The sequence below is a fragment of the Penicillium hispanicum genome (genome assembly GCF_028827665.1).
Source record: "Penicillium hispanicum strain IBT 35686 chromosome Unknown utg000008l_segment0_segment0, whole genome shotgun sequence".
Classification (NCBI taxonomy): Eukaryota; Fungi; Ascomycota; class Eurotiomycetes; order Eurotiales; family Aspergillaceae; genus Penicillium; species Penicillium hispanicum.
Genome location: NW_026623200.1, coordinates 1,486,641 through 1,514,494, shown reverse-complemented (window position 1 = coordinate 1,514,494; position 27,854 = coordinate 1,486,641). Strand labels below are relative to the sequence as shown.

Below are 27,854 nucleotides of genomic sequence, written 5' to 3'. Positions count from 1 at the left end.
CAGCATTTTCAATGTTTTGACCGGCAAAAATGACTCGACAGGAAGGACGAGAGTCGTGCCTTCTCACCGTGGCGCCTCCCCGACTTCATCGTCATCCATCGCGAAACCCATCGCTTGCTCTACATCACGTACATCGACACTCCTTGCACCGACACCATGCCTCTAGTTGTGCCGAAACGATCGTCTCGCACCCATCCTGTCCTGCCGATTACCCTCACCATCACTACGTCGCTCGTCATCGCTCTCTGTTACCTCCAGCTTCTGTACGGTGTATCCTACCTGGCACGTCCCTTCTGGAGCCGCCGTCGAGAGTTCCCCCCTTTCAGAAGTGTGATTGAACGATGGGAAAGGCTGGCAATCGATATAATCATGGGAATCGTTCCATCCCCTATCTACCGATCGCCTACGCCCACGCTCACCAGCACGCTTCATGAGGATTCACAGGGCTACCGGATCAGCTCCATCCATGTGTCGAGAGCTAGCTGGTCACAGAGCAACCCGTCCGCCTTCTCTGTGCCACCAAACATGCCGCAGTGTTATCCGGAGACGGCAGCGGAACGGAATACCGAAAATCAGCCCGCGTTCCGCGTGGACTCGCCGAAGCCGACGCCAGTGAATCGCTACTCGAAAGATGATTTCTCCCCCTACAATGCCATGAACAAAGATGTCCAATACTCAGTGACCGCCCCCACGGAGGCCTATCAGCACACCCTGCCGCTCTATACTCGATCAACTCAATCTCTGCGATTACCCCAGGGGCATCTCCATCCACTACATAAAATAGAGTTACAAAACTCCGAAGCGGCTCTCAACACTCCAAACTTGAGCCCTACGTCTCCAGTCTGTTCACTCGATGACCAAAAGGCCCTTGCCACCACGGCGCAATCTATCCAAGCGCTTGACGTTGAACCCGACGAGGATGAACTGAAACTGGGTGAACGAGTAATCAAGTGCCGCTCAACTGCGAGTTACCCGGGAAAATTTCCTGTGAGCGAGGGCACTGAGTTTAGCTCTTTGGCCACTGCGGAGTACGCCTTCCGAGAGCGTGGGACCACGTCAGTGCGGCCTTTCTCTGATTACTAGGACGTGTGGTGTGGTATAGACTCTGTTTCCTGGGGATTTGACGCTTTGATTTTTGGAGTCCAGTGGGTCTGAGGTACTGCACTCTTTTGGCTGATTTTTATGCCTCCGTTCTAGAATTGGGCTTGGATTTGCCCTGGAATAGGTGTTTGCATTGCAGCTTATACTTAACGCGTGTGACCTGTCGCTCCCTCTAGAATCCGTCTAATTGAAGATACTTGAAGCCTTTTGGTGCCCAGAACGTCTCACAACTTATTGCTTGAAGCTTCGAAGCGCAAACAACTTCCGATGTCCCAACTGGAGCCAGTGGTAATATACGAGGTTCGCAGTGTCACTTGCTACTCATCTCGTTGTGACAATAGAACTCGGTAGCACTTCGGAGAGTTGCAGTGTTACATTCAGGATATCCGGAGTACTGCGCCAAAGCGGTCTAATGTCCTTAGGCATCCCTGCACTTGGCTTCTGCGGATACCACGGAGCACGACACAATCATTCTCTAGCTCATTGGCCGTGTTCTACCTGACGCATTATCGAATATATAGCTGGACCCCGGAATATGGCACTGACGAAAGTAGATAAAGAATGTAAAATCCGTCGATATCCCTAGCTCAAGGAAAGAAGATAATTATTCCTCCAATTCTGCACTGGTCCATTGACAAATGAGAAGCAGCTGAAATGCGAGAATGATCTTGAAAATGGCAATTTTTATTTGAAAGAGCTGAGTAGAGGTAGACTTGTTTAGTATAGTTTGAATCGACAGATTTTCTCCCAGATCGACTCCTTCCGATCTGTTGCACTATACATCCTTCTTGCCCTCATTCCCCTAGGCCCTTCAGTAACCACTCGTCATATAATAGTTCCAACGCTGTCGGCCGGTCCTCGGGGTTCCACTGCAAGGCCATGCGGATCCACCGTAGAAACCCTTCTTTGTCTTCCCCTTCGACTTTGTCCGCCAGGCTCTCGAGCGTGATATCTGGGATCGGGGCTACTTCCTTCCAATTGCCTGCCTCGTCCCAGAAGGCCGAGCTAAGATGTCTCTGCGCCCGGAATTCGGGCGGCGGAGGACCGAGCAGAGCAACCAGCTCTGCCATATGGACCCGGTCATCAAATATGCCATCTGGGTTTTTGCCATTGATGAGGGTGCGAGAACTGACGATGTCCCAAGCCTACATATGACTATGAGCAATTTCTAGTCTGGTCAAAATTGGCAAGATTATACTCACGACCATAGCAACATTCCAGACATCCACCTTGTATCCCCAGCTTGATCTCAAAATCACTTCAGGGGCTCGGTAAACGTTGGGCATGATATCACCATTGTGCTCCTTGTCCCCAACTCGAGCTTCCCCAAAATCGGTAAGTAGTGGCAGTCCACCCCTTGGAAAGAAGCCTAAAGACTTGTATATTGTTCGGTCTTCAAGGATCTTTCGAGGTGATGGGTCTGTAACTTCAGCTTCTTCAAAGCGGGCAAGATAGCTTATCTCTGGTCCGGGGAGCAATAAATTCTTCAGCTGAAGATCTAGGATAGAGTTAGACTTATAATACAAGCTCTTCCAGTGATCGAGACATTACCTGTGTGGACGATATGACACTCGGAGTGTAGAAAATCTAAGGCGACGAGGAGTTGTCGAATACCGGGCTTCATATCATCAAGGGTCATTACCTGCCCGGGAGACATCTTCACCAGAAAATCCGCACTTGTTCCGAGAGGCTCGTGAACAAGACAGACATGACGACCATAAGGGCCTTGAATATAAAAATGGTCGAGCAGCTTGCGAATGAAGTTCCTGCCCGGGTGTCTTGATTCCGCAAAATTCATATGCTTGTAGATGTCCAGCTCTCGTTCATGGTCTCGGTTTTCGCCCGTCACGTAAACTTTTACAACAACATATCCTGACATGCTGTTGTATCTTATGCTATTAGAATCATTGTCACCTGGATGGGTAGCAGAAAGCCAATCAGTTGTACCTACGTCAGGTCCTTTGCAAGCCAAACTGTTGACGTGACTCCGTATCCTATTTTGGCCAGTGCCTGGTACCGATCGTTGAATATCTCTCCCTGGTTGACAGGGTAGTACTTCTTGGGCTGATACGTCGGCAGCGTCTCCTCGTCAAGCTTGATAGACTGGTCAAGCAACTCGAATCCCGAAGTGGGGAACACTCTCGGAGTACATGTCCACTGCGATGAAGACCTGACTGTTCGATGCGATAGAAATCTCGTTCTCGGACCAGACGGGAGGGGAATTCGTCGACAGCAGAAAATAGAGGATAGAGATGTCGTCCAGCCCCTGCGAACGCCAGGGACCAAAATACCCCCCGCACTCCGTGCGGCTGGCTGCATGGTGAAGCTGAGCGCAGGATTGAGCCACGAAGCAGGTTGAGCGTATATCTAAGTCGTGCAACGAGATGAATTGTAAAAAGAGATGCGTGCAGAGCAGCGTGGTTTCGACTATCTACGCGCCTCTTGATACGCTAGCCCAGTTTAGGATGGGATCTTCAGCTGCGATTGGTACATCACAGCCTCTCGATCGACCAGTCCGTTCGTTCAAAATACTCCATTCACGAAATCAATGACTTGTGCCTTCTCAATCACTCCGTCCAAACTGCGGACGAAAGACTGATGCACTGGATCCTCTCGGACGTAGTAGTCTCGGTCGGCGGCGCTCGCAAATTCCACAACAAAGGCATGTGTAATGCCATTCTATCCCGTCGCAAGGTAGATTGGAGAAGTCAGCCAAGCATTCATCGTGAATGATTCGAGAGAGAATCCTGCTTCCCGTCTGACGAAGCCCGAAGAGCTTACCTGTGCTCCTTCAATCGAGTTGTCGACTCCCCCAGAAGATGTTTGGATGTATGGCTTCTGCGAGGATGGATGCAGACAGTTGTCCCTGAGAGCAAGCATGCGGGTGCAGGTCTTCCAGAAGAGCCATTAGCATATTTCAACCCAGCACAGCAATTGGCTGTGTTTTGAATTGCCATGATCGACGTCCTCAATCCAACGTACATCTTTGATCACCTCCGCAGCGACACCAGGTTTGAATTGGAAGAGAACGATATGGGTGAGGGCCATCTTGGGTGATGGCGATATGGAACTGCGATGGACGTCGATGTTCAACCGAGAAGACGCGGGGTCGATTGGAATCACATGATCCTGCGGATAGTTCTATACAATGCATTCTATACTGAAAGATGGTTGCAATTTAAGAGGGCCATAGTGTATAGACTAGGTATTATCAAATGGCCTTTTTCTAGTGACATAACTACCTCAGGTGCGTAGTCACTCACTAATTACAAATTGTGGACCGATAGTCAGGCACCAATCTACCTAATAATATGTTACATTCGATCCCTCGAGCAGTGAGAAATTGTTCGCGCCAAAACAAGGCCACCGATCGTCGATTAGACTCTTGAGTCTTACAAAACCTTAGCCAAGAAAGTCAATGAAAGCTCCGTATTTACTGGATTCTCGCCAGTAAGTAGTGGTCTCGATCACCGGTCCGAACTTCCTCGCCAAGCTTGATCTGTTCGTTCCTCTTAGGCCTCCCTCGTTCCTGGCCCGTCTAATCTGCATGCTCACTGGCTCCTTAGGCCCAGGCCTCCGATGTTCTCTGGGCCCCACGATCCTGGCCCTCGATGCCCCCTAGGCGTCCTGGATTCCTTTGGCTATACGAGAAACCAAAACATGACATTCACCGCAAACCCTCCCACAAGAACGCACGATTATTATTTAATGACTCCTTAATACGCTCTGACGGGCACACCAGAACAGTTGGCTCCAAGCACATTTTCCTGCGAAAATCAACGCTCGCAAGAGATCTCTCCTTCCACCATGCGTGCCACAAGCTATCTCGCTCTGTTGCTTTCCGCCAGCACTCCAATCTTTGCGTCGGGAGCCCAGTACGACGTGACTGTGTTCTCACAGCCAGGCTGCGAAGCAACCCACATACTGGGAGGATCGATCTCCTCCGTCATCGGAGAATGCATCAACGTCCCCATCGTGGATGAAACGGCTCAGTCATTCTCCTACAGTTACCCAGCTGAGCCGATGTTTGCTCAGGTCTACCTGGAAAATGACTGCAAGGGTGCATATCTCACCTACTTGCTTGACGGGCCGTGGACCTGTCATCCGCTGCGCGACCTAAAAGCCGTATCGATCAAGGTGGTGCATCCTCAGTATGAAAACATTCCAGCGAGTTCAAGGCTCGTCACCCAGCTGCCTTCAACATCAACACCACATCCGACGCCAGCGAGAAGTAATGCGGCCGTATAAGCAGGTGCTCCCCCGAGCTGATCCCCTGCTGCTCGTCTAATGGCCGCTGCGTGATACAATGGATCGTCGATCTGTGCGATTGACCGGTCCTCAATCCTTGACAGGTTTCAAAAGATTGGACACCAGAGTTCCTTTGGACTTTGTTTTCGAGTGGACTGGACATGGCTGTGGAAGGATATAAAAGGACGCTGTCAGCTACCCCGGGACTACAGGATAATCTGTTTCTCTGTTCATGTTTATCTTTGGTATTTTGCAATCGAAATGTACTTGAATTCATCGTTCAATTCCAGGGTGGGCGCTATTTTCCTAGAGTGTACAGACCGCACGGTGAGTCTGCTGCGCCATCTGCAAAACGCTCGGCCATCCTCGTTTTGCATGGGCGCCTCGTGTTTTCTCCTCTCCCCCTCCCCTACAGGTGCCCTCCGACAACCATCATATCCTGCTGATCGCAAAGAAACTGGCCAGGTGCAATTTCCGAGAACACTCGACAACCATTATGACTTCTTCAACTTTTCGCTTTTGGGATTGTTGTATATCACAATGCGCTGCCGCTGCTGCAATCGACACTGGGGCCTGCGAACGCTGCAGGCAGCTTTTCTGTGCACATCATGTTTCTTCACCCACCCATGACTGCGAGGTAAGCTACTTCACGACTCGAAATCACATATGAACTTATTCTAACCCAATAAAGAAATGCCCCCTTGACGATGATGCTTGGACTGCTGCCCAAACGCAAGAACTAAAGGCTCTCCGAGAGAAAATAGACGACCAACGCCTGCTGAATCGAGCATCAGAGCTCAATAATGGTCTTCCATGTGAGCTTGATGCTTCGGATCCTCTGGGTCAGTCCCTGATGGGTGGTATGCATGTCCACCTGCGCATCCGATTTTCCAACAGTTCAACTTGGCTGGCCAGGCTTCTCAGAGAGAACTACACTTCCTTCTCCGATGAGTTCAGTAACCGCGTCATAGAATCTGAATGTGCGACGCTGAAGTGGCTGGACAAAATCGATGTACCGTCACCCCGACTACACGGCTATGGCCTGCGGAATGACCCAGGCAATGAAGTGGGCGTTGCCTATATGTTGATTGATGAGCTTCCGGGAACACCTTTACTGCTCAAGAACCCGTCGGGCGATGAATTGCGACAGGTCTACGAGCAATGGGCAGACATTTTGAACACGCTTCAGACACATCCCTTCGAGAGGATCGGGTCTCTGTGGCCTCAATCCAATGGCGAGATCTCCGTTGGCCCTATAATGGGCGACCGCACGGGCACGTTCTCCCAGATGGGGCCATTCTACACTGCAAGAGAATACTACTCTACCTTCGCAGAGAAGTATCTCGAGATGATCTGTGATGGTCAGCTTTTCTCGGCCTACCCAGTGAATGCCTATTTGATTTTCAAATACCTCCAGGAACTGGCTGATGCAGGGAGGTGGAATGGATTCGAGTCAGATCTTGATAATGGGCCCTTCTTTCTCAAGCACATGGATGACAAGGGCGATCACATTCTCGTGGATGATGAATATAATATCACCGGGATCATCGATTGGACGTACGCCCGAATCGTACCAGCGTTCGAAGCATTTGGACCCTCGCTCCTGACGGCTGATATGGGTGACTTGTATGATGGGAAAGCTGGGCGCTCGGGCCGGGATAACCTCATGGCTGAGATCTTGCAAAATAGAGATCAGCATCTGGGTCGCATGGCGTATGGGCCAGACCTTGTGCGTCGTTTCTCTTTCGGCCTTGGGATGGGTATGAATCTATCTTGGGATGAAGCAAAAGCATTATTTCAAGGTATCATATCTACAGCCACCAGCATCTCGCTGAGCCTTGACTGGGACGTGTGGCGTCGGGATCGATTATACCAATGGGCCGATGATTCCAGACTGCAGGCCCTCTTGCTCCAACACGGAGAAAACATCGAATATAAAAAAACCATCCAATATCCCAGAGTGCACCCCGTCCGTCGGTTTTCAACATGCTCGGTTGCTGGCTGCCAAAGTGCCGGGGTTCGGGGGCAGTCTTGCGCGAATTGCAAGAAACATTTTTGTTCGACGCATTTGTCAAAGAACCATCACACCTGCCCTTCTTCTAATGAGGTACGTGTAAAACCCAGATTGAGCTGGGTGAGCACTGACTTACAATTCCAAACCAGCTGGACGATGAAGCATGGGAGAAATCCATCAATGATGAAGTGTGGCTATTGCTATCCCACGTTAATACCCACGAACTTGTGCGACTGGGCACTCAGCTCAACAACCATATCCCATGCAAATTTGAGCCTGGAAAACACCTCGGAGTCGGAGCGACCATGGGCTGCGCCAACTATCACGGCTGGTTGGTATTCGACACTGGCGAGCGGTGGATAGTCCGGATCCCTCGAACGGGCTTCAGTGACACCCCTCCCGAATTAGTGGAATACCTCGTTGTGAGCGAGTACGCCACTCTCAAGTTCCTCGAGCGGACAAACGTGCCATCTCCAACGGCGTTCGCGTATGGGCTTGCGTCGGATCCTTCCAACCGCGTCGGCGCCAGCTACATCATGATGCAGGCCCTCCCAGGCACGCCATACTATGCACACCAGGCATCGCCTGAACAGAAAAAGGCCGTGATCGAAGCCCTCGCCGACATCTTGGTTGAGATTTCCAAGAACCCGTTCCCGCAGGCGGGATCGCTCCTGATGATGAACGACCGTATTGACATCTCGGCGATTGCTAGCAACCGGTTTGTCGCTCTCCATCCCTACGGACCATTCAAAACAACACTCGAGTATATCACGAGCATTATCGACCAGTATATGGATCTGATTGCGGATGGACAACTACATCACGAACATCCGCTCGAGGCCTTTCTGTTCTACCACTTCTTGCGGCGGAACGCGGATACTTTGGTTGCGGCGGACATCCCAGGACAGTTTTTCCTCAAGCATGTCGACGATAAAGGTGACCATCTACTCGTGGATCAGGACTTCAATATCACGGGTATCATTGACTGGCAGTTTGCCCGCGCTGTGCCTGCTGCCGAAGCCTTTGGCCCGTCGTATATCACCGCGGACCTGACGTCGCTCTACTCCAGCGACACTGGTACTACTGATGACGACCGGCTTCTTGCGAATGCTTTGAAAGATCGCGGGGCTGATGATCTTGCTTCCTTTGCTGAAGGGAAGGAGATTATGCGTCGATTTCACCATGGTCTGGCGAGTGGTATGACCAAAGATGAGGCACGGGATATGATAAAGGGAATAGTACTCTGTGCTCAGGACAGAGAGGTTGAAGACTTGGATGCTTGGATTACGAAGTACTGCAGGGAATGCCAGAGTGATCCTCGATGGGGAAAGATCCAGTCTTTGCTGAACAAAGCGGAAGCTCAGTAAACAGCAACTTGGGTCGAGATACATCGCGAGAAAATTGAATGAGCGCCTGCTTATTTGTGATTGGCCAAAACAGGTAACTACATGGTGCTAAGGAATACTGGGGTAGGTTAATCAAGCACAAGTGCTTAACACCCTTTTTGGCAGCTGGTTCTGACCGTATAGCCACCCATGTTGGTGCACTGTAGCTAGATATATTGGAATAGCTTTGAGAAATGTACCATCAAAGCCGGGTGTCGAGCATGGTGAGATGCCAACGTAACGATCACAGATTCCTTAGGACTCTTGTATAATTGAACCGGCAATAAGATCATTAAGGTTGATAATATATTGCACCGAAGATCGGAGGCCATGACGCTCCGTATGCTATCTACAACACTAGATCAAAGAGAAGAAGCTACACAGAAATATCCCAGAGGCCAGCAGGCCCTACCCTTCGAAATGCAAATATTGCAACAGAGGAGAAAAAGTCGCAAGGTAAACAGACCATAGCGGCCTCAATACAAATAGGCATGAACAAGACATAAAGACACAAAGCACATATATGGTTGCTGCCCCACCCATCGGGATACCTATTCACACGAAATGCTTTCACGAAGCTGGCTGGAAATCAGGAAGAAACAGATGAAAACCAAGGGGGAAAGGCAGAAAATTTTGGCGGAAGTGGCTCGTAGATGGGGGAGGATGGATGGACGATTGGCTTCAAGTTCAAGGCACGGGCGTCACTGTCGTTAAGGGCGCGGACGCCGACACATTCATCATCAAGAAAGTGGAAATATGACAACAAAGAAATGACTGAATGAAAAGAAAAACTCGCTAGGCACAAATACATGCCGGGTATCTCAATGCGGTCTCAATAATCATCGTCATAATCGATCTGCATTGGACTGCCTCGGTAGCGGGTGCGCTTGATGTTGCTTGGGCTGTAGGATCCGCCGGATGTCAGAGGGCGAGGTCCTGTTGGCTTGCGGGCGGGTGGTGAGCGGATTGCTGAGCTCTGTGTTTAATTGTTAGTGAGATGGCCTTGATAGGTTGTATAGGTATTCTTTGAAGAGATGGAACTTACTCGTGAGACAACACGGTCACCATAGGTTTGATCCTGGTTCTCGGGAATCTTCGGGGGGCGCTCAGGCACCAAAGGTCCAGCATCCTTGACCTTCGGAGGTCGTGGAGGCCCGGGAGTGCGGTCTGCACGAGAGCTGGTCTCCGAGTAGCCCGCGTCGGAGATGGGAGAGAGTCGGCTGCCGCCGCTGAAGCGCTGCTGGTTGGGATTGACGGCCGGCAGGCTGGGGTTCGATCCCCAATGCTCGGAGGCTGGTGAGACGGGCGTGGCGTACGTCTGGGCCTGAGTCTCAAGCGCGGACTGGAAGCGGCCGGTGGGACCCTGTCGGGGCTGAGGGTGTTGCAGGTCAAGGCTGCCGCGGTGGGCCCGATACTTGGGCGCCTCAGACACCTGAGAGGGCACCAGTGGTGAGGGTGGACGGTTCTCCTGTTGTTCGTCCAGAGTGTAGGTGGATCGAATACGGTCGTCGCCTTGGGCATCGTAGAAATACGCGCCCTTGTAGGCATCCTGGTCGAGGTCTGATCCAGAGCGAGACACTTCAGAGTACGGGCGCTCCTTTCGTCCGGGTTGGATGCTGTTGCGGATGTTGTCGCCCATGGAGGATGCGGTGGTCTTTGACCAACGCGAGATCTTGGGGAAGATCGAGGAGCTGCTTGACTTGTGCTTGCGGGCCTTTTCTGAGGCCTTAGGAGTCGTCTCGGTACTGCGGGCTCCCGTGGCCACTGGCTTACGAGGAGGCGTGGACAGAGGCAGTGATCCAGCTCTCTCATGGCGGGGAGGTTGCTGCACAGGCAGGTGCGCGGTCACATATTCATCATCCTCATCGATCTCAAGATCATCATCCTCTTCATCTTCCTCAGGGACGGTGCTAACGCGCGGGTCCGCATTGGCTTGTCGAGTCGGGCTTGACATATAAGGCGAACGACTGCCCAGAGCGGTGCCATTCTGTGCGTCGGTCTCAAAGTTGTTGGGATCAGTGCTGGCCCTCCGAGTACCATTGAGGGAGGTAGGGAAGTCTTGTCCAGCTCGGAGTGCCTCGACCTCCTCAAGTAGCTGCTCCAGCATGCCTTCAATCTTGGACAGATCATTACCGGATTTAAGACTCAAGCCCTTGAGGGCACGCTTGAAGATGTTCTTGCGCTTGGACTGCAAGTCGTCATCATCCTCCGCGTTCAACTGACGAGTGCGAGATGTGCTAGGAGGCAGGGGACGGGGCCCCCCGAGGGCCTTATGGGTCCGCTCGTGCTGCCTGTCACTGGTGTCCATGATCATCTCATCTTGCTGAGCGATGAACTTCTTCATTTCTTCAAAAGAAGTCCGCATCTCGGCAGCACTGCGGACCAAAGTCACCAAGATCTCGGTATCTCTGGCGTTCCGCTGAGCATCGCGAACAGTGAGGTGGTCCATCAAGGCAACGATGTCCTTAGATTGGATCCTCTCGATGCCCCGGCCCGTGGCACTGTCATAGAGCGGGGAACCGACTCCATGAGAGTAGCCGCTGAAGTGACGCTGATGACCAGGAGAGAATGGATCCTCACCCTCGGTGGGGCTATCGAAAATGCCTGCTCCGGCAGCATCCACGCCTCCAAGGCCGCGAGCGCCTTGCTTAGGGGTTCCGATGCTCGGTGACATGGGGTTGGCAGCCGACACATATCCCTCGTCCTTCGCTCCAGGTGGCGTACCGAACAACTGCTGCGCATGCTGATCGGGGTAGTAGTCGTCACCACCGAAGATGTTTCTCGCAGTCTCGTAGTACTCGGTGTCAAAACCGCGTTGTTGGTCAGGAGTATAGTCCTCGCCTCCGCCAGCTTGTGTTCCAACAGGATCATAGTACGGGACCTGGCCAGCAGGTGGTGATCGTGAGCCATAGGCCCATTGGTCTCCGCTTCCTTGAACGACACCACCAATCGGGCCTTGGATAATGGACGGGTTGGTGTTGATTTCCGACTCAGATTCCTGGCTGCGTTCCTCATCGGCGAGTGGGCTCTCAACGCCGCGGGGAGCAGGGGCTGTCATTCCTGCATCTTCTAGATCCTCGATGGACTGCGTGACACTCTGCGGGGGGGATGTCACACCCATACGCCGGGGAAAGGAAGTTTCATCAGGGCTGGAAGCATCCTGGCGTTGCTTGAGAGGGCTTCCACGGTAACCTTCGCTCACGGGCTTTTCGGGGCTTCGACTTGCCGCTCGTTCACGTTCAGCGAAGTCGCTCTGAGAGCGGTTTCCAGAGCGATTCGACTGGGTCTCAAGGACGGATGGATCCATCAACGAGGCAACGGCCGACTCAACACCCACCGGGTGCACAAATTGAGGGTTGGCAGCTACGCCACCAGACACGTGCTGACCCTCCTTGACTCTGTCCATGAAATCCACTTCGCTGTCGTCGTAATTCACTGAGCCTCTGTTATCCTCGCCAGGTCCGTAGATATCATCGTCCCTTGAAGCGTGGCGTGATTGCTCATATCCAAGTTCAAGGCCCTCGTCGGTATGTTTGGAGAGTCCACTTTGGCTTCGGGGACTGACGCCATTTCGGGTGGACCGGGCAAGGTTGGTGCTTGGAGCAGAAGACAACGAATCGATTGAGAGACGGGGCTCCATCTCGCGTTGGCCTTCGACGTAGTGTTGGGTTGGAGCATGCGCATGTGTCTCAGTCTGGTCGCTTGCAACGCTCTGAATCGGGCTCAGAGTTCGCCCGGTCTCATAGTGTTCATCCTGAGTGGCTTGGTGACCAGGGTGAGCAGCATCAAGCAGGTTGGCAGCGGCAGCGGCAGCAATAGCCCAGTTGCCACCATCAGAGGCAGGAGACTGGCTCTTGCCACGCAGGTCGTGATCTGAGGCACTATGAACAGAGAGGTTATGGTGGGATTTGTTCCCGTGCCGCATGCCGAGCTCATACCGGGAGTCCAAGGGGGTTCGGGTCGGCGTGTGAGAGGTTGGAGAGACAACTTGTCTAGGTGATCCACGCGAGACTTCCATCTGGGAGAGCCTCTTGCCAGAACCAGGGCTTTCTGTTCGTTGCGATAGTAATGAGTCTCTGGTCAACTCCGAGTCGATTTCGCTGCGCATCGGCATCGGCGGGATGTTGTGCTTCTGGAAAACAAGCTCGGTGTCATTCAAGCTCTCGATGCTTCTCCGAGAGCCGCCACTCTTCCTCCGTTCCTTTTTGCCAATGCTGGATCGGGAGTCGTGGTGCTTGAGAGAGGCTGCAGTTAGAGCTGATCCTACCCGTGCGGCTGCATGGGCATCGCGAAGGCCTTTGCTCTTTTGTCGACGGAGCTTGTCCTGCTCGCTGAGCTCGGGTCGGTTATATTTCACCCAAGCAGAATCAGAGGTATCGCTGCTCTTGCTGGATTTGCGCTCCTTGGTCCGGGACGATGGCTCACGTGTTGACTCGCGCATTGAGTCGCCAGCAAGAACAATGCCTTCATCCTTACTGTCCTTGTTCAACACCACTTTGGGCTTCATCACATCCGGTGCACTAGCGTGCTTCGACAGTCGTCGGCCCAGTTCATCTCTAGAACTGGTGGTGGACGAATAGGATGTGACCATGTCCCGTTCAAACTTGGACTTGTTGGTCATGACCTTCTGGTCCTTCTTGAGCTCCTTGAGCTCCGGAAGAATCAACCGCCGGATGGCATCCTCAACTGTCTCCAGCAGCTTCGGGTTGTTGATGGAAGACTTGGAGGCCCCAGAGCGAATGGAATACTGATCACCCGACTTGCGATTTGAAGAGACAGCCGAAGTACTGAGAAGGCTGGATTCGGGGCTGGCGATGACATCGTCATCCCCGGAGCCATGTCGCTTACGACGGGATGACTTGGTGGGTTCGGCCTCGAGGTAATCCTTGCCGGCACTTTTGCTTTTGCTTTTGTGTTTTTGTTTGCCGCTGGAGACTTCCTGGGGCGATCCACTGAGCTTCTCGGCCACACGGTGTGCGATGCGTTCCGTGCTCAAGCTGCGACTGCGCTGGCGGGACGGCGTCTTCAGCAAATTCTTGTCGTCTCGAGGGGAGCCACGCTCGAGACTTTGGCTCCGCTTGCGCCGCGGCCCAGCTGATGAGGTGGCTTCAATCATGCTGTCGGGGGGCATGGACGAGATATCAGATGATGGAGGCATGAACCTGGTATCGCGTGAGACGCCGGATAGCTCGCTGTGTTGGTCGCGGTTCAGAAATTCAATTTCTAGGGGTGGGCGCCGCGAAGACTGTGGTTGACCCTCCTCCTCAAACGAGTTGCCGGAGTCTTCGCTGAGATCATCCACCTGAGTATCGGCCAATTGCTTTTGTTTTTGCTTCGACGAGGGCGAGGTGAGTGATATGCGGCGTGTGTACGAGGGCTTACGACTCCCGGACTCGGTGATCTGGATGGTATCCTTGGCCTTGGACTTCCTCGCCCCCGACGGGGTGACTCGAACTCGTACGCTAGGGCGGGCAACGACGCCGCCGGAACCCTTCCCACCCTCAAAGTACTCGATGAGGAGGGAGGTCTGGGAGTCACGCTGTGAGCGAGACAGCTTGTCGTCCCGGTCCCGATGGTGCCGGGTAGAGACGGTGATGGGACTGCCGTCGTCCGGGATAGAGTACGACGTCTTGTCTGTGCGGCGAGAAAGGTCAGTTGCCAGATCTGTGCCCGTTGCGCTGTCGCCCGTGGTATCGACGATGGATTCTGTGGGAGCGGGGAGCATTGGTCTGCGGGTGTCGACCCCCATGGTGGAAACGGGCTGGGGTCAGCCCAACAATCGCATGCTCTGTCACACAATCGAGCGGATCAAGGCGATGGGACTGGTGGTGGGGGACGGTGGTCACTTGGTGATGCTCCGTGCTCGTCGACACGATAACTAAGAAGTGGGGGGGAGGGGAGGGAGGAATGGAGGGAAAGGGAAAGATGGAGAAGGGCAGACGAGAGAGTCTCGGTTGGCTGGGAGAAGCGTACCGGCGCAAGTCACCAACGGTGAATCCAAAGATTCAGAGAGAAGAGTAGGAGAGGGAGGAGGAAGGGAGGGAGAAGAAAAAAAAAGCAACGGTGAGGTTGGTTGCTATGCGGGCAGGAGGTGATCGAACGAGCTCTTCCGCCGCAGATCCCTCACATGAAAAGACGACTAAAGAATGGGAGGAAAAGGAAGAGAAGATGATGCGAGGGATAGAATCCCGGTGGGTGGGAAGAATCGTCGTTACTCCGGGGCCCCCTAGATCCTACAGGTGGTCATCATCATAATAAAGTCGACATCCGCCCAGCCTCTTCAGAAAAAAAAGAGAAAAAGCAAGAGGCTGGCAACCCCCGGAGTTTCCACTCCACTTGATAGCTTCGATCGCATCGATAGGCTCCCCCGTCAACAAACGGGGTGGTTCCGTGGTTCGGCTCGTTCGATGCTGCTTCTATTTCCACTACATTACTGTGGTCGACAGTGTACCCGTCGGAGTGTACCCGTCGAGGGTCCAGGGATATCTACGGGGGCTGGTCTCCCCACTCCTTCATCCACCCGAATCACCATCACCCATCCAGAGTCACCAATGTTGCCCAACAGCTCACTCCCCGACGATCGGTGATTCGACCTTCTCGTCACACAGGGCGCGGGCCACTACCTCGGCGGACCCGCCTGGTGTCCATCTCCTAAGAACCGGTTCGCGCGTCGCCCCGACGACACAAGACTCTGGGCCCTCAGGGAGTCGCCGTGATTGGCCCCCCCAACGTCTGCCAACTCATCACGCCCTGTGTGCACATCCTGGACGCCGTTTGGGTTGGAATCTGCTACGGGAGCCCAGCGGGGGACGCCAGCGGGGGACATAGTATTCGACCTGTCTTTCTATTCGTAATTGCAGGCCGACGGGAACGGAGGCGACTCGGTACGTATGCGCCAATGGCAAAAGGGAAACACTGGGTTTCTGCAAGTCACTATATTCTTATCAGGGCTACGCGCGCAGGATGCGATGGCCATTTTGGCTGCAGTTCATCTTTCTGTGAACCCCGGCCAAAAACAGTCACAGGCCTGTTCGCCGGCTGATTCCCAATCATGTCGAGGGAATGGAACCCTTGAAGTGTTGTTCCAACAGGATCGACCCGAGTATATATATTTTAGGATGGGATATTTCCAGATCTCCGGTTCCGAACATGTACCTCCTGTAGGGCTGCGATCCGCGTGGGTCACGATTGAAGCTTTTTTTTTTTTTTTTTTGCTCTTATTCTTATTCTGTTTTATTTTCGGGCTTTTCTCAGTTTTGGTTTTAACATAAGGTGCGTAGCTTCCAAGGTTTGCAACATAGGGCCGCGGTGTCCAGCGGAAATTGAGCATGGTTCAGCAGAAGACACCCCCTGCCAGGTCCTGAAATGGGAATCTACGCGACACATCTACCGCGTCGGAAACATCTAGACAGAACAGAGATCATTGCACTAATGAAATTGAAATAGATATATCTACACAACTAAACGCCATGGTTCCCAGAATGAAGATGCACGTGGTTACTTTTCGAGATCTGGACATTCAATTCATACACCTCCACTTAGTCCTCGTGCTTCCGCTTGAACTTGAGCCCTTTGCTCTTGGGCTGGCTGCCGTAGGTGCGGCGCCCTTGTTGCTCCTGCTTCTTGTCGCGGCTCAAGCTGGCACCCAGCTGGATGTCAATCCGGGGCGGGGTCGAGAAACCGAAACCCTTGGCGACCTTGACCAGGTCCAGCTTGTGCACGTCGAACACGGAGCGGAGCGAGTGCGAGGCGTATGCCTGCAGGTACGAGCGGTATCCGTCTTTTGCGGACTGCGAGAGCGAAGTCAGTGAATCGTGCGGGACTAGGGGGAAACATGGGTGACGGGGCGTTCTCACCTTGTTGAGATAGTAGTTCTGGCCAATAAGCTTCTCCAGCTGGGACTGGACATTCACAAGCTTGGATTTCGGGAACTCGAACTCAACTACCGGAACACGGGCCTCCTTGAGGTGCTTCAAGAAGCCAACCTCGGACGGCTGCAGGAACATCAAGCTGCGGCCCTTGCCGTTGGCACCGCGAGCGGTACGTCCGACTCGGTGGATGTAGTCACGGGGGTCATCGGGCGGGTCGAACTGAATGATCCAGTCGACAGCGGGAATCTAGAATGAAGACATTAGACGAGACGCGATGCAAATTTTCAGGGCAAACTAGACATACATCCAGACCACGGGCAGCAACGTCCGTACAGATCAGAGTGCCCTGCTGGGCGTTGCAGAACTCGAAAAACGTGTTCGTCCGCTTTTGCTGCTTTTGCTTTCCGTGCAGCTCCAGAACGGGCAGATCGATGTAGTTCAGCAGCTCGGCGTGGTACTTGACACAGTTGCAGCTTGAGAAGAAGACAATGATCTTCTTCTTCAGGTTGCGCTTGAGGAAAGAAAACAGGAGCAGGAAGCGTTTGTCGGCCTCACAGATCACGTAGCCCTGCTCCAGACCCTCCACGGTACTGTGCTCCTTCCGGTGGTCAACGTTGATGTACAACGGGCCAGGGCGCAGGGATACCCGAGCCAGGTCCTCGACCTTGGTGGTTTGGGTTGCGGAGAAAAGCATAGTCTGGCGCTCCTCGGAGGGAAGAATCTTCACGATCTGGCGCATTTCATCTTCGAAACCAACCTCGAGAATTCGGTCGGCCTCATCAATCACCAGCGTCTTCAGATTCTTGAACACAAAGCCCTGTGTATTTTGGAGGTGATCCAGCAGGCGACCAGGGGTGGCAATGATGAGATTGACACCCTTCATCAGCTTCTCCGCCTCGGCCTTTCTTGACGCTCCACCCATCAAGATACCTAGGGTCTGGGTGTGGTGTGCCATAAGTTCGCGCGCAACGCCAAAGATCTGCAGTGCTAGCTCGCGGGTAGGAGAGATAACGAGGACGCCAGTACCTGTGCAGACACAGTCAGTGAAAAGACGCCTTACAGAGCTATATATGAGGACCAAAGACAATCATACCGTTTCTCGGCTTAAAGCGCAAGGCACTGAGCATTTCCACCGCGGGAATCAAGAATGATAACGTTTTCCCCGAGCCTGTCTTGGCAGCGCCGAGTACGTCACGGCCGGCCAGGAGAGGTGGGATCGCACGCTGCTGGATCTCCGTCATGGTCTCAAAGCCCATGTCCTTGATAGCCTGCATGGTCTTCTCCGAGAGGTTCAGTTCGGTGAACTTTTGTAATTCGCCCTCGGTAGGCAGGCGGATATCGTTCATGGCTGGAAGATCTGCGGCATCGTTCTCCTTTCCATTCGGGGCCTCCTCTGACTCCTCCTCGGCTTCCTCAACATCCTCGACCTCGTCGGCGCTCTTCTCGTCGTCACTGGGCGAATGGCTCACTTTGCGCTTCTTGGTCGATTCATCTGCCGCGGCCTCTGAAGCGGCAGCCTTCTTTGCACTCACTGCGGGGCTTGACTTGGCCTCGACGGGCTTGGGGACATCCTCGTTGTCGGCGGTGGGCCGGGCACCGTGCTTTCTCTTCCGCTTCTTGGAGATGGACTTTGCAGTGTCCACAGGGCCGGGCATCTTGCCGGTTGAGCACAGAGAGATCTGGTGGTCAGTCAAGTTGACTAGAATTGGACCAATAAGATCAGGGGGGATCGGGTCCGGCAAAAGAGCGTGGTTTGATCTCTGCGAATGCCACTATCGCAGCGGAAAATCGTGCTACTACTTTTTTTTTCTGGACGGTGAGACTTGGCAAAATCTCCACATCACGTGTTGATAGCAAATTTGGTGCCTTGTGCAACAGGCACACAGGCCACAAGGCACCAACGGAGAAGGCTCGGGACGGAGTAGATATTTTCAGATTTGTAACAGCCCCATCTCACCTCATACCATTTATGAGGTTAGAGAAAGAATCCATGAAGATGCGAGTGTCTGCTTGGTCTGCTTTCTTCCCATCACCAATGGTGTCGGAGACAAATCATTAAGAACATGAATGCATTCCCACCTTAGAGTATCGGATTAGTTCGCGACATCTCGCAGCGCTTACGCATGCAACAGAGAGGGCCCTATGAGGGTTGGATTTTAGGCATGCACCAATTGGGGAGCAGACTGCCGATGCACAAGGCCCTCGGTGAATACCTAGGTAATGGATCATTTCTTACACCAAGGACGTTAGGCCGCCCAGGCGCGATACTACGATCCGACAAATATAGATCCAAATGACCTGCCAGTTGAACAATGGGGCTGTAAAACGAGCCATGGAATACGAATACGGAAAGTGAGCCTGGAGGACGATTGTCTCAAGGAATAATGATAGGATGAAGATCTCTGATTTTGAGCGTGGAGCAAGTACGTCCAAGGTATATGGCCTCCACATGCACGACTCCCCACGGCGACGGAGTAGCGGTCGATGAAACGTGTCGCAACGTTGAATCCGCGACAGCAGAGCGGCTCCCGACACACGACTACTGCTCGATCGCAGCGCGGGCAGAGATTTCCCGACATGCCAGGACGAATCAGGGGAGGAAGCGGACGGGAAAAAAAGACGATGAGCCACTCAGCGCCACGCAAGCACAATTTGGCGCCTGAGGACCCTGATCCAAAAATAGTGGCTGGCTACCATTTCTTCTGTCCGTATAGGCATACATATACCACATAGATGTATTTAGCAGCCATGTATGCACGGCCATGTAGCAGCGCTTTGAATAGCCGCCACTTGTTCAGACCAACTCACGGGGTTCATGAGGTAGAAGGGGTCCTAGTTAAGTTAGTTAGTTACAGCGGGCGAAAAGGCGACGTCATGAGTAATGGCGATCCCTGATCACCATGGTGATCAGCCATGGAATGGTCAAATATGCTATACTCGATAGCAGATGCCAACCGTGGGGCTGTCGTGAGAAACACAAGTGGAAGAGCACCAACTGCAAGTCCTTTGCCCTCGTGAGTCTAGTTGGAGAAAGCTGAAGTAGAAGCAGAAGATCGAGAAGGCAGCGGTTCGGCCGGGTGGGTCTGTATACATACAATGCGTATATACCTGTATGGTACCTGGGGAGGCAGTGCAGGCGCTAAAGGGGAGATTAATATTGGAGTGAATTTCATTCTCTGAGCGTTGATCGACAAAGGTTCCAAACCTACCTATGTGTATAGTAGGTAATAGTATTAGACCTTGCGCCCAGGCAGGACTTGGCTATCAAATGGTGATTCTCACTACTGTATGGTTTTGATCAGTTTGAAGGTACCTCCTTGAGAGTTGCACATTTGAACCATCTATGAATTGGACATGAAGTTTTGGTATGAGTCCAAATCTCGACTGGCACAGGCCCCTTGCTCGATATTCAGGGGCCGCTGTCAAGTGGCCCTCTAGGCAGACAGAATACCCGCGGGCGCCAAGAAGGTACCCCAGGAAGTATACTTTCTAGGGCCGCGCACTACACAGGTACGGGCGCACGACCACAGAGGTACCTGAGATATGCTCTACCGTAGATTGATGCTCCCCGGAAGCGGGCGAGCCACAGGAAGCGCTCCACCGCGCATGGCACGAGTCCCGTGTTACTCGACTAGGTATACATGCTGCTATTTCGGTATATCTACATATACACACCGCCGTACTTGGTGCTTTGTATGGCACAAAGAAGATGGATCATGTACCTGTACATAGCGCCCCCACAGCCGGGGGCAACAGTTCCTCCCAGTTAAAGCTCTGCAGCAAACCATTCAAGAGACCCACGCCATTCCGATCCATCAACCGCCTTCGGAGGCCCAGAACGACCCCCAAGGACGCGCGTGCATTGGCTTGGTCGTCGAGATGAACAATAGATGGAAATTGCAAAATGCAAATTGTGAAATTGGACTGCTTGGCATTCAAGTCTTTACACCTAGAGTATATCTATGGATCTCTTTTATGTTAATATAAATAATAGAAAATCATCACAAACCCTCATCCCTTGTCCCTTGACAATACCTAGCTTGTCATTACCATCACCATGATGGTAATTCCAAACCCTTAGCCAGACCCTGACGCCGACCGTGGAAGCCACTGTGATTGGTGCACAAGATGCCAGTGGTAAATACAGGGTTATACAGTGCAATACCACAATACACCACAATACACCGCACATTCCCAGCGAGTGGAACCCGCTGGGTTACAAGCCTAACACCTTCGCCCATTCAGAGACACTAAGGGACACTAAGAGGCCGCGCCCGTCAACCGCCCCTTCTCTCCCTCTCTCCCCCCGTACCTGAAGAGACTCTTGCAGGGACTTGGACTTGGACTTCATCATCACCAACTCGCCGGATACACTGCGTGTGTCGCCCTTTCACTCGCTCTCAACCCCCCTCCCTTTCGCTCTCGCTGTCGCTGTCGCCTTTGCCTCCGTCTCCGCCTCCGCTTTCGCCTCCCCCGTATTCGCCTTTCGCCTTTCGCCTTCACTTCTCCACGACTCTAGCTTCGACTCTGGCAGCATTCTCGCTTCGTCGCCTTTTCGAGGACTCTCGTCCTCCCACTCTCGTTCATCTCTCTTCGATTCTGCAGTCCATGCGACCGCGCCCCTGATCCCGGTCTTATTATTTATCCCGCGATCCAATGACGCCCTGAGAAGGCTTTCCCCTCGTCCAAACTTCTAGTTCAACAACCTCGAGCCCGTTCATAGCACAGGATTCTCTCCTGTGTGCACCTCTCTCGATCGTTGAAATCGCATCTGGCACCGCCGCACCAAACTTTCGGCCGCTGGGAGACTTCCGCATCCGGTGGCTGGCAACGTGGTACTCTGGAGTACCCGCTTCGACAGACCGTCGTCATTCCGCTCTGCTCCCTCCCCTTCTTCTCTCTCCCGGCCCCTGCCGCTCAACACCAATACCTATCGCCATCGCTTCATAAATCGTCAACATGAGGTTGATATCGTTTCTCACCGCTTTCGTCGCCTTTCTGGCACCGATGGCTTCCGCCGTTAAGCTCCTTGAGTCCAATGCGCTGAACGTGTGCATGGAGAGTAGTAACTTCACTGCCACGTACTTCAACGTCATCTTCTATCCGGGCAACAGTTCGCTAGAGATTGGGTTCGACGGTGTTTCCTACATCTCGGGCTACGTCGTCGCAGAGATGACCCTCACCGCCTATGGTTACAAGGCCTACCAGGCCACTCTCAACCCCTGCTCGATCACGGGCATGGGCATGTGTCCCATGGCCCCAGGCCCGATCGACCTGGAGCATGTGACTTTGCCGCTCTCCTCGGATACTGCTTCCCAGGTTCCCGGTGAGTAGGATGATGATATGTGCAGATAGGCCTTGACCGTATGCTAATAAGTGAAATTCCAGGCATCGCCTATACGGTTCCTGACCTCGACGCGAATGTGCAGATCGTGATCAAGAAGAATGACACCGGCGAGAAGATTGCTTGCGTGGAAGCGTCGCTCTCCAATGGCAAGACAGTCTATCAGCTGGGAGTGGCGTGGGTCACTGCGATCATCTCCGGTTTGGGTCTCGCGGCCTCTGCCATTACCTCCGGCTTGGGTCACTCAAACACCGCTGCCCATGTGGCGGCCAACGCTCTCTCCCTGTTCGGATTCATGCAGTCCCAAGCGCTGATCGGCATGACCTCCGTTTCGATGCCCCCGATTGTGGAATCCTGGACGCAGAACTTCCAGTGGAGTATGGGCATCATTCACGTTGGCTTCCTGCAAACAATTTGCACCTGGTATCAGCGATCGACGGGTGGGACTCCCTCGACTGTTTTGTCAGAGCTAAGCGATACCTCGGTGGAAGTGTTGAAGCGCGTCAAGCGTGATGTGGTTGGCCCGGCCATCAACTTCATGAAACGTGCCATGGATGCCGCGGCCCCTAATCTCATGAAGCGGGCCGACTCTGGACAGAAGATGGTGGTTGTCCGAGGCATCGACCGTGTTGGATTCCGGGCCAACATCGAGGAGACCAACATCTTTTTGACTGGTCTCATCTTTTTCGTGGTCTTTGTCGCTGTCGTCATCATCATTGTCGCCTCCTTCAAGGGCGTTTGCGAGTTGCTTGTCAAGCAGGGCAAGATGAAGAGTGACAAGTTCCAGGATTTCCGCAATGGCTGGAAGGTTGTCACCCGAGGCATTTTGTTCCGTCTCACTCTGATTGGTTTCCCCCAAATGTGCACTTTGTGTCTGTGGGAGTTCACTCAGCGTGATTCTGCCGCCGAAGTGGTCCTGGCCGTGGTGATGTTCCTGTCTCTGCTCATCGCCCTGGGTTGGGCGGCACAGAAGGTCATCCGTCTGGCTAAGCGTTCGGTGACGATGCACAAGAACCCGGCCTATATCCTGTACTCCGACCCCTCGTGCCTCAACAAGTGGGGTTTTCTGTATGTGCAGTACCGTGCCACGGCATATTACTTTGTGGTGCCTTACCTCGTATATGTCCTGGTCAAGGGCATGTTCATCGGTCTGAGCCAGCCTTCTCCGGTCGTCCAAACTGTGGCCTTGGTGATTCTTGAGGCTGCGATGCTGATTGCTGTTTGCGTCCTCCGTCCCTGGATGGACAAGAAGACCAATATCTATAACATCTCCATCGCGGTTATCAACTTCCTCAACGTCATCTTCCTCCTGGTCTTCTCGAATGTGTTCAATCCCCCCAGCATGATGATCGCCGTTATGGGTGTCATCTTCTTCGTGTATAACGCCGTCTTCGCTTTGGTGCTGCTTGTTCTCGTCCTGATTGCCTCGGGCTATGCCGTTGTCTCCAAGGACCCCGATACCCGCTACCAGCCGATGCGCGACGACCGTGGTTCTTTCATCAAGTCGCAGACTCAGCTGACCACCGAGCTGGATGCATTGGGTGCTACCGCGCGAGGCGACGTGAAGTCTGGTCATTACCACCAGAACCCATTCGACGATGACTCTGCTTCCATCTCCAGTGGTAACGGTGCCAGCATCGGCCATCAGAACCTCGACGCCCCCAACTCTCTCCACAGCCGTCACCAGGCGCCGCCATCGCCTGTCGACCCATCAGTACCACTCTTCCCTAGTAACGGCTCGGGCCATCATGGCCCACCGCCCGGCTATGACCAGCTCGGTCGGTCAACATCGCCCGCGATGCGGAACTATGACAACGCACCCGTCGGGCAATCAGCCTTGACCACCACCTACAGAGCCCAAAACAACGCCAGTCCATGGCAACGCGGAGCTGGTTATGACCATTAGGGGAAACTAAAAGTCTTTGGTCTGCCTGGTTTGGCTTGTGCTGAATCTTTCCACAATTTCCTGAGATGAAGATATGTGATTTTTAGCGTGGGACAGCGATGGTCTATGATCCTTCTCCAATCGCCATCCTTTTGGGTCCGGTATCTTTTTGTCTTTTTGCCTTGCTTTTTATTGTCTCTGAATTGCGCTTTACATCCCACCGATCTCGCCCCATTTCGTTTCTCCTCGATCCGTCCTCGACCCCCTTCGCCGTCTCGTGGATGCGACGCCTCTTTTTCCAATTATTTCTTTCGAACTCTGAACCCTTTTCTTCGTCCAGTCCAGTCCCTTCCCTCTTCTTGACTTGTCTCAAAACCTCTTTCCCTCCCTATAGTGGGCGGCTACCACTCACGGTCGACGTGTATTTCTCTTTTCTCTTTTCTTGCCTCGTTCTTTTCTCCTTTCGTCGTTCGAACCTTGCTCTAACCCGGCGTTCTGATGCATTTTGGATATGGAGATCGGGCCTTGGGTTTGTTTCTCGTGGGCTTCGGAATATACATTTTCTCATGTTACTGATCCTTCTGGGGCGTTGCGTTGCTATGTGTACGCTATCTACGCTGAAGTAGTCCTAGTGTTTAAACACGAGGTTTCTGAATTTCGTCGCAGTCAGCCGCGTAGTGTTCTCGGTAATTGTTTGTCCATCTTGCCTGAGCTGCCGCGTCCATTGCGAAGTTCGTGTGCCGCGTACTTCGGCATACAGTTGGCCATGCATATATGGTCTGGAGACCACGCACCCCTCACATAGCCGGCACGGACTACCGGAAACGAGCCCTGCGTTTAAACATATAATCGATCATCTTTTTTTGGATATGACATTGAGTATCGAAAGAAACTCCGCAAAACAAGAAGAACGCTATTGTACAACACCGATGAGAAGACACCTGGAAGCAGAGATAAGATAGATACCCATTTTATCTTCCCGACAGACCTGCGTCTCCGCGAGACGGAGAGGAAAAAGAGTACAAGCCCGTCAAGGCCGGCGGGTGTAGTACAACGACCGGGATGAGGAGAGGTGGAAGATCCGATCGATTCGTAGATCAGACGCAAGCGGAAGGGTCAAAAGAGGAGAGAAGAAAAAGAGGAAGCGCGGGCGTTGGAAAGACATTGAGGAAGGAATAAATGAACAACCAGAAAGTGAAAAAGACCGCGAAAAAGGTCTGATCGTCCGTTTTTCCTGGTAAGAGGCGGGATGGCTTCACCATTTCTCTCCCATGCCGGGGGGGAGGGCCTCCGCCCGGGGGAGGAGGGTAGCCCTCTGCACCGCGCGGGCCTGTCGGGATAGGCGAGTTGGATGCACCGGGCATTGGGGGCATTGGCGGTGGGAAGGCACCTGCTGCGCCGGGCGGCGGGATGGGGAAGTTGGCTGGGAAGCCGCCGATGGGCGGGGGAGGGAGGTTCGCCGCGCCCGGGGGCATGTTGGGCAGAGGTGGTGGGAAGCCGCCTGTCGGAGGGGTACCGGAGGCGTTGGTCGGGAACGGGGGTGGGAAGGGGAGGCCGCGGGCGCCGGGGGCTGTGCATGAGGAAGGCTGGTTAGCTGAATTCAAGGCCGGATTTGGATCGATGTTGCTGTAAAGCTGGCAAGTGGGATCCAAGGGTAAAGATGTGGGTGAGGGCTGCCATGAAAGGCAGTTCTGCTGGGGGAAACGTACGAGGCGGCATTCCTGGGGCACCCGGAGCTCCGGGTGGGGGGATGCCGAACGGAGGAGGAGGAATTTGACCGGGTCGGCCTGTGAGAGGTTAGTCCTGCGTGTTTCATCGGAGGACGAGTTGAAGGGCTTGTCGTACCGGGGAAGCCGAATGGAGGTGGGAATGCACCCGGCGGCACCATTGCGGGATTCGGCACGGGCTGGCCCTCTGCGGCGTAGGAGGACGTAATTGAGTCGATAACCGACTGTGCTTTCTCCTGACCGATCTCTGAAGCCGTTGTCAGCTGTGCTTGTTGTAGGGGGCGGCCTTCGTGCGACATACGCTGATAGTATTCCACCACGTTCCTCAGGTGGTTGCGGCCGGCATTATGCGCCTTGCGCACACTCATGGAGTCGTGCGTGAGGTATACATCGCAGTAGTCACCTGTAGTTCGAGGACTGTGTTAGTCGATCGACCGCGGAGAGAGATTTGGGTGCATTGTCGGCTGATATCCGAAAAGTGGTCTCGCGCTCAGCCGGAATTGGATCCAAGCGACAGCGTTCGGAGATAGAAAGAAGACCTGGGCAGGAAACCTACAGAAGAGTACACAGAAGGTCAGTACGAGCGCCAACACAGTATGGAATCAAGAAGACTTATATTTCGGCATCTTGGCAGCTTGTTCTGCCAGTACCTGGCTGGCGTCGCGCGAAAGAGGAAAATTCCCGTTTGGGCAGGAAGGGGTGCAGGAGGCGTCCTATTGGCGGATGGAGCAGTGTATCGGTCTTCACGGGTGTCGCGAATGTAGATACGACTCTTGCGACGGGCCCCAATGTCGTGAGTCAAGACGGAACTGAACTGACCGAGTTTCCATGTCGTCTCCAGCTTGGATGGCGAGGGTCGCGCAGGCGGTGAGAGTGGCAGAATGTGGAGCTTATCGCGTCCAACATTGCTCTGGAGTCTACTTCGTCGTTTCAACGATTTGTATTTACTAGTGCTTCTGGCTTGAGGCACCTGTACCAATGCTCACCAGATCCTCCAAGTGCCTATGTAATGGCTTGGTGGATGAAAGTTCTTGTTGCTTTGAGTAATGTACCTCGATATCACTGAATTTCTGAAATGAGCTTGATTATTTGTATAGAGGGCTTCAACTGTCACCACAGAATGATAAACTGTTATATCTGCAGAGTGGTCGCTAACGGGGATCTCAGAGTATCCCAGCAGCGGCTTCGAAGCGTACTGTGGATAAACAGTGGTTCATGAATAGAAGAGAGCAGTTGACTCTAGGAATGCCCGCATCCTAGTCTACCCACTGGCCAAACCAGGCTCTTTCATCAGAAATCTTGGGATTTGGAAAGCCACCATCTAGGATGCACCAATCGATTACCACGGCACCAAGGGCCCGAACGGATGTTTCGCGAAAGAAGTTGACCGGCGCAGGCATAAGCGCCCCGAGATTACCGCAATGAATACAAATCAAGTAGACTATGTTCGTAGACAAGGAAAGAAAGTAGATGTGCCAGTCGAGATGGCACCTCAGGAAACCAATGCCAATGGGGATCCTGGATGACGATCCGTCCCTCACGGATAAATGGCTGAGACAGATCACATCCCATTGGACCGGACCGGGTGTCTTACGGGCGAACAAAACCAGACTCTCCCACAAGCGCAACATCCCCAGTGGGAGGATGAGCCCCATTTTGTGACACAGCAGGACAGGTCGCTCCTGGCAGACTTTCTACTCCGAGCCGACACTCGGCACCGGGACCGGACCAGTTGGCAATCGACCGAGCTTCTCCCACGGAACAAGACGTGCGCAAGGTGACACTAGACAATCGTTGGTGGTGCCCGCAGAGACGCACACCTGCGACCCCTTTGTGCAGACGATCGAATAAATCGCGCAAGGGCCTGGCGATCACCGAGCGGGGGCGAAGAGGAGGAGAAAAAGGTTCGGCCGCTCTCCCGCCGATGCTGTGATCACCGCTGGAGCTGAGTCTATCCGTGCTACTTTTGCGTCATTGGGGATGTTTGCCGGTCGTCTGTGTCTGGGCGATGGCCAGGGGTAGTCGAGATCGGGGCCCCGTGATAATTATGTGTCATGTTGCGTGGTTATTATCTAATGAGTCCGATCAGCTCGTCCGTGCCAATAGTCATGAGGAGGAGGGTTTCTGAGGGCTATTGGGGGACTCCACCGGGCTGCAGGGGATGTTGGGCAAGGCAAGCCGAGGGAATGAGTGTATGGTTGTCAATGGCAGCCATGAGTCTAGAGATACTGACAGTAGTACCTTGGGGGGTGATATATGTGTGTAGAAGACGAAAGAAC

General features: G+C 53.4%; 7 protein-coding genes across 7 annotated transcripts; 3 read left to right on the top strand and 4 right to left on the bottom strand.

The window, feature by feature from the left end:
• Window positions 1-156: 156 nt before the first annotated feature.
• N7459_009405 (uncharacterized protein) lies at window positions 157-1,083 on the top strand (the record flags this gene model as incomplete). Its single annotated transcript, XM_056948573.1, has 1 exon — window positions 157-1,083. One exon carries the CDS (start codon window positions 157-159, stop codon window positions 1,081-1,083), a length of 927 nt encoding a protein of 308 aa, XP_056795798.1.
• An 812-nt stretch (window positions 1,084-1,895) lies between these two features.
• N7459_009404 (protein kinase domain protein) lies at window positions 1,896-2,387 on the bottom strand (the record flags this gene model as incomplete). The annotated part of the gene is made up of 2 exons (XM_056948572.1): window positions 1,896-2,246; window positions 2,304-2,387. 2 exons carry the CDS (start codon window positions 2,385-2,387, stop codon window positions 1,896-1,898), a joined length of 435 nt encoding a protein of 144 aa, XP_056795797.1.
• Window positions 2,388-4,908: 2,521 nt separating this feature from the next.
• Window positions 4,909-8,730, top strand: N7459_009403 (uncharacterized protein; the record flags this gene model as incomplete). Its single annotated transcript, XM_056948571.1, has 5 exons — window positions 4,909-5,252; window positions 5,640-5,879; window positions 5,938-5,986; window positions 6,041-7,456; window positions 7,513-8,730. The coding sequence occupies 5 exons, from the start codon at window positions 4,909-4,911 to the stop codon at window positions 8,728-8,730; spliced, it is 3,267 nt and encodes a 1,088-aa protein (XP_056795796.1).
• An 850-nt stretch (window positions 8,731-9,580) lies between these two features.
• N7459_009402 (uncharacterized protein) lies at window positions 9,581-14,497 on the bottom strand (the record flags this gene model as incomplete). The annotated part of the gene is made up of 2 exons (XM_056948570.1): window positions 9,581-9,724; window positions 9,794-14,497. 2 exons carry the CDS (start codon window positions 14,495-14,497, stop codon window positions 9,581-9,583), a joined length of 4,848 nt encoding a protein of 1,615 aa, XP_056795795.1.
• Window positions 14,498-16,286: 1,789 nt separating this feature from the next.
• On the bottom strand, window positions 16,287-18,274 carry has1 (ATP-dependent RNA helicase HAS1; the record flags this gene model as incomplete). Its single annotated transcript, XM_056948569.1, has 4 exons — window positions 16,287-16,538; window positions 16,605-16,865; window positions 16,924-17,645; window positions 17,713-18,274. 4 exons carry the CDS (start codon window positions 18,272-18,274, stop codon window positions 16,287-16,289), a joined length of 1,797 nt encoding a protein of 598 aa, XP_056795794.1.
• Window positions 18,275-21,578: 3,304 nt separating this feature from the next.
• Window positions 21,579-23,869, top strand: N7459_009400 (transient receptor potential ion channel family protein; the record flags this gene model as incomplete). The annotated part of the gene is made up of 2 exons (XM_056948568.1): window positions 21,579-21,945; window positions 22,008-23,869. 2 exons carry the CDS (start codon window positions 21,579-21,581, stop codon window positions 23,867-23,869), a joined length of 2,229 nt encoding a protein of 742 aa, XP_056795793.1.
• A 1,076-nt stretch (window positions 23,870-24,945) lies between these two features.
• N7459_009399 (putative U1 snRNP complex component Yhc1) lies at window positions 24,946-25,943 on the bottom strand (the record flags this gene model as incomplete). The annotated part of the gene is made up of 3 exons (XM_056948567.1): window positions 24,946-25,418; window positions 25,558-25,635; window positions 25,694-25,943. 3 exons carry the CDS (start codon window positions 25,941-25,943, stop codon window positions 24,946-24,948), a joined length of 801 nt encoding a protein of 266 aa, XP_056795792.1.
• Window positions 25,944-27,854: the final 1,911 nt, after the last annotated feature.